The following is an 11,023-nucleotide window of genomic DNA, read 5'->3' on the forward strand; positions in this document are numbered from 1 at the left end:
GAAAGAGCTCACCAATTTTTTGTTTTAACCCGAGTATCTGCTGGCAACCACTTCAAATCTTGAAAACTACTATTCTCTGGTCACGATTCCCAATCAATTTCTTGAATCTAGTTCCAACTTTGAATACTTTCTTTGCTTTATTTCTGGTAAAACTTGATGTGGTGCAATTCAAAGCAATTTTCAATTAAACTGTTGAAGTTTTTCGAATCATTTTGAATTTTCGCTAGCTTGATTTTGGCTGATGAAAAACAACACGTCTTTCTCGGCACACGCCTACTTCAATTCCTTATCCCAGTTTCTGTACCTAACAAATTTTAAAAATCGGGAGAAGTAGGTTGTTAGCCTGAGGTCCCTATCCCGCGATGGAGCTGCCATTTTGGACTCAGCTGGCGGGAGCCGTATTTCATAAATTCAGCCGCTCACTGTGAGACAGACGCTGTTTGAGCCACCCCTGACCTGGAGAACAGACGCTCGGTTATTGTTGCACGCCGCCTACTCCTCAGTTGCAAATTGGAGCGAATTAAATCCCCGTTTTCTTTCTAGAATAATGAAGCAATGCAAAATTATATTTTTTGTATTCCTTCGTTAGGCATTTTATTACTTAACAGCTTAACATACTCAGGGGATCTCTTCACGCTCAGAACCAGTGCTTCTTCTCGTGGTGACGTTCTTTGATCTTGATGGTCACCGGCACCTGTTTCTCGACGTACACTGGCTTGTGGACATACACCGGAACGGGCTTCTCGACATGAACTGCGTATAGTTTCGGCACTTCGACGTACTCCTTGTGGACAACTGGGACCTTGACTTCTACTGGGTATGGGACTGGCCGATCAACGTGGTATGGAACCTTCTTTTCGACGACATAAGGGACCTTCTTCTCGATGTACACTGGAACCTTCTTCTCGACCTCAACTGGATAGGGAACCTTCACTGGAACGGCCACATGTTTCTCAACCTCCACTGGGTATGGCACCGGGACGTTCTTGGTGATGGTGACCTTCTTGATTTTGCCGTGATCATGGTGGCCGTACTGATTGTGTTCCTGGTTCAGCTCCAGACTGTGATCGTCGTAGGTTCCCAGTTCCCACAGGCCACGTTTGTCCTTTTTGGCGGAATCGTCAACTGCAGCAGCGCAAGCAATGGCCAAAGCCATAGAAAATACTACGAACGCCTGTTGGAAGGAAACAAACAATTATAATCACTTGAATTAAAAGTAAAATCAACATCATTCCTACCTTCATGTTACGAGAGCTCCGGCTAATTGGTGGGATGAATCAAGTCGATCGATGGAAAGATCACAAGCGAATGATAACTTTTCGGCTGCCCACGGTAACTTTTATATGATTACAGTATCTGTTTGGTCTCATGTTGTAACTCGCGCGTAAAAGAAGACCTTTTCGGGGGTCACTCGATCGGATACGCTTCGCTTCAGTTCAGCTCAGCCCCGCTGCTGGGGGCTCGCGGAAAGGAAGTCCAAAGTCGAATCACTGAGCCGAGAGACGTTGGTGGTGAAAAGCTGTGGGTGGTGTTTTTTTTTCGTTATAGCTTTTTTTGTAGGTGAAGGTCATCTCTAAAACCACGAACGGAAATTGTTATCAATGAGAAATCATATGTTCAGTATGATAACAAAATTCAAGAAGGTTGTATGGACGTCTTTAATGACGTTTAGACGATTCAAGTCTAATGCGACCCGATCAGGAGAGCAAATCAAAATAATAAATCAAACGTATCTCACCAAGATATTCAAATCTGATTCAGTTATAATTAAGAACTCCAAATTTTCGATTTAAAGTTTCTCCAATCTGAATTATATCTTATTCTGATTGACAAACTTGAATGGGGTTGAGCTCATATTCAATGATCAAGATTTTTTTTCAGATTGTCCTAAAATAAAATGATTATATCTTATTTTGATATACGTACAACTTTTTCTGAAACACGGACATCGAAGTCAACGGTTCAAACCTTACATTAACGAGTTTCGCTCAACAGATTCATAAAATTGAATCAAATTGTTGGGAAACCAAAAATGGGGCATGGTTTTATCAAATAATGTGGTTTATTGATCTTCCACTAGAAAATTTTCTCGAAGCACTCATATCTTGATAAGTTATAATTTTGATATAATTTGTTCTGTCCAATATCAAACTATGCTATCTGAACGAAATATAATCCTGAAAGAAGCATATCAAAAACTGATATAATTTAGCTATGATTGTATAGACTTTTTGATATAATTTGAGATATTTTAACATCCTACGAGTACTAAATTATAACTCATCCAGATAGGAAAAAAATGAATATCAAAATATCTCATCTTGATATAATTTAGTTTTTCTCTTCTGATCGGGGATGCATAAACGGAATTAGTAATCGAAAAACATTGGCAAAAAGCTTACAATCAAAACTTTTAAAAAGCTTATTTTGAGTCTCCGTTTTTTTTTAATAAACACTTCTTTAACATCGTCTTTCAAGAGGTGTTTGAATTGAATTGTTTTTTTTTCCTAATATTCTTACCCCGAATAAGCGCAATCTGCGTTACATCTCCACACAAATTGATTGCAAAGTTAATTCATTTGGGAGCCGATGCAGCTGTTCCGCAAAAGAAGAACCGCTGAAGGAAAAAGGTCTACTTATAATTGGTTTCCTATCCCTTTATTTTCGAAGAAAGAAGGGAAAGGCTTCTGCAGCAGCCGCCATCATCCATCGCCAGTTGTTAGCTGTTTTACGTTAGCTGCTGTAGAACTCGGAAAAACAAAGCTGCTCACCCCAGACGAGGATTGTAATAATAGATACGAAATTTGTATTTAATAAAGCTATTTTTCCTCACCGCAGAACACGCTTTTGCGATAGAAAATTCTGTAGAAAAGGTACAGCCGTTTGGTTTTCGGGAAACTTTCCCTCAGCAGAGCACGGGAATTCCTTCGCATGGAATAGCTCACAGGGAAAAATATTTAAATTCTCCATCAAAATGTGAGGGGGGAAGGTTAAAGTTTATGACCCAGGAAGGTGGGGTTGTAGTAAATTTATGTATCCTGCCTGGTGCGTTTGGCCGCCGCAGGGTGCAATCTAGAATCAGATGACGAGCGGCTGGTTTTCAGATACATTCGTTTGTTTAACTGAAACCGGGAATCGCACTGCTTTGAACGTTAATTTAGTTTTTTTTTTCTCGTGAAATCTTTGAAGCGAACTTTGCCCTAGAGAAACAATCTGTTGATGTGTATTCTTTGAGGTTTTTGAGTCATTTGGAAATTTGTGTTAGCGAAATTCCAATTCATGCGGTGGAAGCTCTATAAATTTTGAAATTATTACGCACATGTTGTTTAAGAAAAAATATGTAACAATTTTTTTTGGAAAATGCCAAAAATAAGCCAGTCAAAATTCAAAGAAAAAATCCATTTTTTCTCCTACCCCCTTACTTTAAACAGGTTTCCAGTATCCGGAAGCTGCCACCAGATTACTACAACATGGTCTAGTAGAAAAAAAATCGCATCACTCGTAAAACTGTACGGCTTATTTTTACAAGCTTCTTGCTCCTTTGAGTCCTAACAACGAAAAAATCTTCCCAATCGCGACGAAGCCTCCCCGGTTAACAATATTCCCGCACTAATCCAGCCAGCAGTAACCGTGTTAAGCCGACCAATATTTGATCCATTTTTTTATAGGAAGCGTTTCCGTGGTTGTTTCGTGTGGTTTAAAACGATTCGAAGCTGAACTTTTTTTTGTGGGTATGGTTTTTGTTAAATAACCTGCTTTCGGTTACTTTGAATCAGGTCTGGCCAAACTGAGAAACAAACGGTGGGATTAAGTGGCCGCATGGTGTCGATTTTTGGTGTACCGAAGATCGAAGCAATCCTTTTTTGCGTTGTGACGTGTTTTTTTTTCAAGCTGATGAAGAATTCCGAAAAATTAGATATTTGAGAAGTAAATAGTGGATTTTTATCGTATTTGAATCTTCGAATCCCGGGAGCGGAAAACCGTGCAGTTCTGGTTACCGATAGCAGAGCGGATAGATTTGGCGTCGCAGCGTCTAGCATGTCATCAAGCCTCGCTCAAGTTCAGCTGGCTTCACACGAAATGTTGTTCCGGATGATATGAAATTGAGGAAAAGATCATACAAGCACAGAAAATGATTTGGACGGACCGCAAATTGGAAGGCCTAGGAAACAGGTTAACAATTCCAGAACGGAATGTTAATGCATGGGAGTATCGTTTACAACATAATGTCCCCCGTAAATTGGTGAGCTCTTTCCATTTTTATTTAACTTTGTGTTCGTCCACATTTAAAAAAATTTTACACATAAATCCTACCTGCCAAGTAGGATTTCCTATAAACTCAAATAGCCCTCCCTCTACCTATCTGAAACAGCATCTTTGTTTGTAGGGTCGCATGAGTTCTCTTGCACCTGAAAAGTTCATTTCGCTGTTCAGATTATCCCCATATGATTACATTGACTTGTCACGGTATGCATAATGGTACCACACTGATTCTCAATAGCAACACTTGAAATGAGTATTGAATCCAGATACTCATTTTGGCATCTAGTGTTGAGCTTGATTGTTAGTTGTACCTCGTGTATCAGCCAATTCAAGATGTGTGTTGTCACCCAATGCTATGCTATGCTATGCTATGCATGGTGTCGATTTTTGGTGTACCGTCTTCCTTAATGATAATGACCTGAGATGGAATTAAATTTCTTTCCGGGTTTATAAAGGCCAGTCATTGTTGTGATATAAACCCTCTAAAGCTGTTCATTGTCTAGGTAATTTAATCATGATTTTTAATATTTTAAAGTTAAGTAGATATGCTGTACACCCGGTTATCTGCAGTTGGATCCGAATTCGCATGATTTCTTGTTGATGTGCAGCTGGGTCGCAGATTGTTAAGTTGATTTTCGTTTTGTTAATATTATTTAATTTGTTCTCCATTGTGTCAATTGTTACAATAAAAATGAAATTGCGTTTTGCTCCAATGGATTCTCTGCGTTCTTGATTAATCAATTGAATCTTGAATGATCAATTAAAAAATTGAAATTCACAGCCACACAGATCACAATACTTCCCACGAATTTGAAATGGTAAAAATGGTTATGCTCGATTGGAACGACTTTTGATAGTTCGATTGGAACTCCGCAGTGACAGTCTGCCGCACTTTTATGTTAGGGCTTTAAGCTTAACTGGCCGGAATTCAGCCGGAAGATGTTTTTTCGTTTGAATGGACTATATTTGCAAAAATCAAGGTTAATTCTTTGTCTGAGCATTATCTTGACGATTGGAAAAAGTCCATATTTTAAAAACAAATCAAGGCATCATCCCAGTCTGCCAGCCAAGGGCCAGCTGTCTAAATTTCGGATGCGTTCCATTCCCTACTCCGCATCCATCCAATCACCATACTAGATGCATCATGGACAGAGCAGTACCCACAATCATTTGGCGGAACACATATAGACCCATTATTACGAACCGTCGTCATCTGTCAAAACATGGGTCATTTTGTCGGGTCAATATTACACTTTTTTTTTTTTCAAACCACCCGTATACGCTTTAAGACGGGTAATTTAGAAATTGTTAAAACTTCAACCGTTTTCATTTCGTAAATTGATGATGACTCGTGGTAAGATTCTTAATTTATATCAAATTATTCATTAAAAATACATTTTAAATATAAAAAAACCCTCATTACCGATCCATATGAAACCGCGAAAGATGTTGAGGGTTGCTTGGCAGATCGAAGACGGCAATTCTTCGCATATACAATGAAATTATTCCAACAATCATTATTCATAAAAAATGTAATTTTAAGTGAAATAAACCAGCAAATTTGGTATTTGATTGTCTTCATTTTATTTTTATGAAGTATATTTCTTGTAGGCAAAAATTCTCACTACAAAAATCGGCTCACATCCCCACTGAGTGAAAGCATTTCAAATAATGTGTAATTTTGACCCGCTGAACCCGATAAAGTGTACAGGACCTATACATGAAAAAGGAGTTAACCCAGTATTATCCGATAATTGATCAAAAGTAAACTATAAGGTATTACGCCAAATAAGCAGGGACCGACAAAAAACACAAACACAACACAGTACAGATCGTGCAACACAAATCCTTGAGTGCTGACACATAAATTTCTGTGTGCGACACTTAGCTTTGCTCAGCACTTCAATTGTGTTGTGTTGCATGAAATCAACACGACACAGTTTCCAGTTGTGTCGTGTTGAGAATAACACAGTTGTGCTGAGCACGCAACACAGTGTTGTTACGAGCAAGGCTACTTTTCACCCGTCGCGCTTGACTGGACAGCATTTCTCAGTATTTGCAATAGCGAAGCTCTTCACTCGCATTGTGTTGAGGAAGAAGCTTGAAAGCAAAATAAAAAAATCTATTCAGTTCGGCTACTGGCAGGTAGGCAACGAATTGGAAGCTAGCTGGAAAGAGCAATAATGATCATCGTTTCGGGACCGGCACACGAAAACACTGTGTCGTCAACTGTGTCGGATTTTGTGTCGCACCCAGTACTGTGCTGTGTTGCGGCCGACACGCAACAAAAGTACATCAACACAGACACAGCACATTTTCATTTCGGATGTGCCGTGTCATCAAATTGTGTTGCACTTACTGTGTTCGTGCTGTTTTCGGTCCCTGCAAATAAGTGTGTACCATTCATAGAGGAGGAACTCCCAAACTCCTGGCAGTCGAAAATAACTCTTTCTCGCTTCTCCTACCGCCAGAATATCTAAGAACGCCAGTTACTCTTTGCTCCCTCAGAGGATCTCTGCACTCCTCTCAAAGAGGCCTCACTTTGCGTGTGACTTCAGAGTTGCGTTCGATCGAAGCCAGAGATGCCAATGTGCCTGATTTTTCAGGATTTGCCTGATTTTTAGAGGCTCAGCCTAACAACCTGATAAGCCATTGAATTTCCCATATTTAATAAAAAGCCTAATTTTGGCAAATGTTATTAAAAATGGGTAGTAAGGAACTGGATTAGATACCATTGCTTAAGTTAAAAAGTGAAAATATGGCTGAATCAAAGCAATCGAAGGATTCCTTTTAATTCTTTTTTAAAAAAGGAAATTAAAGGGAATCTTTTGATTGCTTTGATTCAGGCTCACATCATATATTAGAGTTAAAATGTGGCGGGATGACCAAGAAAAAGGTCATCACTTTGAGCGAAATTTCCGTTACTCTAACGTAGCCTGATTTTGCCTGATTTTTATTTCACCAGTTCCCTAATTCTTGAAAAAAAAAACAATGTTGGCAATGTTGTTTGCTTCAATTTGCTTCAATTTGCTCACAGCTGACGGTCCGAGTTGCGTTTGTGGCTTCGCTCCGTCCGGTTCGATGGGTTGTGTGCTCCGGGAAAACAATGTGGCAGATTCGGGAAAAATGACTTATTTTATTAAAACCAGTCCGAAAAATATGAAGCAAGAAAAGTGTTAAGACAGCACAACACCTCCGCGAATGAAAGTTTTTAATATCTTCGCCATAACAAATAATCTTCAGCAAACACGATCAGTTTGATGAAACGCAACGCGTCGTCTTGAAAAGGTGTGCATTTTTCGTTGTTGAGAAAACTCGTTCGTCACATTTTTGCCGCGGATAATCGTTTTTTATCGAATCCACGTTTTAATATAATATTAAGCAGAAAAAGCAAGGGCAGAAAAAGTAAGGGCACCATCTTGTTGTATGTGTGGGACGCCTATAGAGCCTTATAGAGCTGATTTTACTGACAAACTTCTCTGAAGACTCTGTAAGCGGTTGGTTACAAATCGTTTGATTTTTATTTCAATTTTGAAGTTTTGTTTGTTAAGTTCTTGAAAATTCATGTTCCTTGTCCAGTCTCACAAGATAGCACCACAATAGGCTACATTTTGCTGCTGGCTGCTGTCAACTAACAGAGGAGGAAAGGAGGATCAAATGGAAAATGGAATTAAGGAGTCGAAAAGGAAGTTTGCTTCCATATTTCGAGCTCTCTTCTAAATCAGGCGTTCGCAAGTAAAGTCAGTGTAGTGTTTAGTGCTCGTGAAATTTCAAGGAATTTGCCCAGAAAAACCGATTGACTTCTTCACGGCTCCGCCCGCAGATCCTTAGTGGTCTCGCGCCTAACCGTAAAAGACCATCATCATCGTCCTCGGGTTCTGCGGAATCCTAACTCCCTAGGAGGACTTCCCTTCTCCACCTGTCCAGCAACGCCCGCTGTTTCGGCACCCCGTCGAAACGCCAATACACCGACGGCCCTCCTGCTTCCGGAACTGGACTTCCGGAACCACGACGTCGCGACGCACCACAACCAGCAGCACAACCACGGTTAGTGAGAGTTTACACGCCACATTACAAACAGAAATTGTTTATTGTACACACAGACAACACGCCACATAAATTAAAACATCAATAAAATCACAATTAACATGAAATTTCCGATTGGTAGTATTTTATTCGTAAAGTCCTTGGTTACCCATTAGCCAGCCGACCCTGAGGTTCCGTATACTGCGAGTACCTTGCCTTAGCTGGTCTAGCCGCTACTTATCTATAAGTAAATTGTTATTAACCACTGCACTGTGCTCTGGCGCGAACCAAAACAAACGAACACGGGCCAACCAGATGTCCAGCACATAACGTTTGCTTGACAAGTGTTCTTTTTAAGAGAATATATATTCGGCATCTCTGAAAATTTGCCACAATATAGAAAAGATTCTTCCCTATTCAAAGCACTTTTCTTGAACAAAAAATCTATCGAAGGGAGCCTACTATTTTTTGAAGATCTGCGAACAAAATACACGAGAAAAACATTGATGTTAAATTTTTTTATTCAAATATTTTGACAAAAATGTCCAAATGTCGACTGAAATTTGACAACCAATTATAAAAATTAACAAGGTAACTAAGAATACCTTTCATGTAGAGTTTTTATAGATTTGCTTCAGTGTTGCCAGTAACTTTCACGGCTATTTCTGTCTTATTTTAAAAGGTACTTGATTTTGAAATTATTTAAAGATATTTTAACATTTTTGTCCAAGTTTTTTTTTACATATTTTATTGCTTATGTTTTTTGTGCCAATTTGTAAATTCTCGGAAGGAAATTTTCTGCTGAACAATTTTGTCCAAGGCCGTAACATCGCATCTTATTAGTCATCAGTGGAAAGTAGACAAACAATAGCTCGCTAGGCACCTAGCAGTGATATCAATTTAATTTATTGCTTTTCAATGACATTTTGGCATACCCCTGTTTAGTGAACCTCCATTTAAGAAAAGCGACATGTGATCCATCTTAAAATAATATATCTGGCCACATCGCCGAAAGCTTGAACAAATAAATCCTCAGCACTGTTTTGTTGCTCAACGTTCAAGTTCCAAAATGAACGCTCAGTAAATCCAACAAAACAATGTTGAATTTGATGCCCGGTGGATTGCGATAAACGGTATGAATGACTTGAATTTTGTTAGTATATCAACTACAAACATGAATTACCAGAGCAGTGAAAAAATAGCTCCTAATCATAAATTCATATGAAGAGTTTTAAAATTATTTTCTTCAACCACAACAGCAATCACACTATTCTCCTTGGTTTAGTTTTCAATTACAAAGCTGAAAGCTCCACGACAAAAGCTAGGATCGATTAGAATCGATTTTGACAGTTCTTTTGTATCGATTGGAATTTTGTGTTTCAGACGTCGCTTCTCTTACATGTAGGTTCACTACCCCTGTTAAACAGCTAAGAACTTTTTTGTCTAATAAGATACGAAGTTACGGTCTTCAACAAAGTTGTTCAGCAGAAAATTTCCTTTAGAGGGTTTAAAAATTGGCACACATACCATAAAAAGACTCGGTTCCACAGAAGATACAACAATTAAGTTGATTTTTCAGTACAAAATATTCAATTTTTCCATACCAACTTCAAAATTCAAATTTACTCATGAGTTTTGAACCACAACGAAGCTTTTTTGATCCCGGGTTTGAGAAATTAGTCTTAGTCTATCTTAGCAGTTATAACGGAACTCTTTTTATTAAAGTGATCACTTGTACTTCATGTTTTGTAATGTGCTATTATTGAACTTTTCAAGAAAAAGATATTTGAAGAGAAAATTTTAACCAAATACTACTAACGTGGTAATTGACTTGCTTTCATCAATACATATTTGAAATCATTCGATTAAACAAATGGTTAAGTTTCCTTGAAGCACCATCAACAAATTGCTCATCAGAGATTAAATAAAGTTAGCCAAAATTTGAACTACCCGTCCCCGGATGGGTGGTGACGCTTAAGCGTCATATCGCTTTGATCGAAAAGTTCCTCAAATAGCCAATTTGCTGTCATCAACACTTTCACTGAAACTTGATATCGGTTTCCAGCCTTTTTCTTTTGGCATGAATGAAAACCTAAAGAATGAAACTTCATTGGCACCCAGCGGAAAATTGCCTCTCTTTTTTCTGTTGAAGGTAGTGTTTTTCTTTCTTCGTGGGTTGAAATTCAGGGAGAAAAGAGGTTGAAGATTTTGGTATGGCGGAGGAAATATAGGGCAAGTTCAGGGAGGAAAACTGAAACCGATCACCGGAATGGGGTTCATTTCCGGGTTTCTGTTATTTTTGCCTTTCATGGTGTCACCTTTTCAATATTGAAAAGTTTCGTTGATGCCTATTTGTAAATTGAAACTTTAAAATTCCTGCTGATTTTCAGATTCTTCGAGTAACTTAAAAAAAAAAGAATCTTTCAACTATGAATCATATTTTTTTCTTCTTGGTTATCAATTCAAATAACATCGGTAAAACACCGTTTAATTCAATGAAAAATGGTTAAAAACCAATCAATTTTCACTCTTTATCAGGTAATGTGCTACAATTAGAGGGACTTTTAACGGACACCGCGGCTTGTGTGTTTATTTTTGTTTCAACAAATTGTGTAATTTATGGTTGAATTTTTCGGAAGATAGTGCGTAATGAACGGTGGAAAATCGAGCCCCAAAACAGCGTTGGTAGTCGGTATAAAAACTGTCAGCAGCCAATCGAAAGATATCATTCGCC

The 11,023-nt window shown here is 38.5% G+C and overlaps 1 protein-coding gene across 1 annotated transcript; it reads right to left on the reverse strand.

The window, feature by feature from the left end:
* Positions 1 to 592: 592 nt before the first annotated feature.
* LOC129749667 (mantle protein-like) lies at positions 593 to 1,301 on the reverse strand. Its single transcript, XM_055744703.1, has 2 exons — positions 1,239 to 1,301; positions 593 to 1,174 (listed from the first exon to the last, which is right to left on the reverse strand). Exons 1-2 carry the CDS (start codon positions 1,242 to 1,244, stop codon positions 638 to 640), a joined length of 543 nt encoding a protein of 180 aa, XP_055600678.1. The 5' UTR covers positions 1,245 to 1,301; the 3' UTR covers positions 593 to 637.
* Positions 1,302 to 11,023: the final 9,722 nt, after the last annotated feature.

This window comes from Uranotaenia lowii, chromosome 2, assembly GCF_029784155.1.
Source record: "Uranotaenia lowii strain MFRU-FL chromosome 2, ASM2978415v1, whole genome shotgun sequence".
Taxonomy (NCBI): domain Eukaryota; kingdom Metazoa; phylum Arthropoda; class Insecta; order Diptera; family Culicidae; genus Uranotaenia; species Uranotaenia lowii.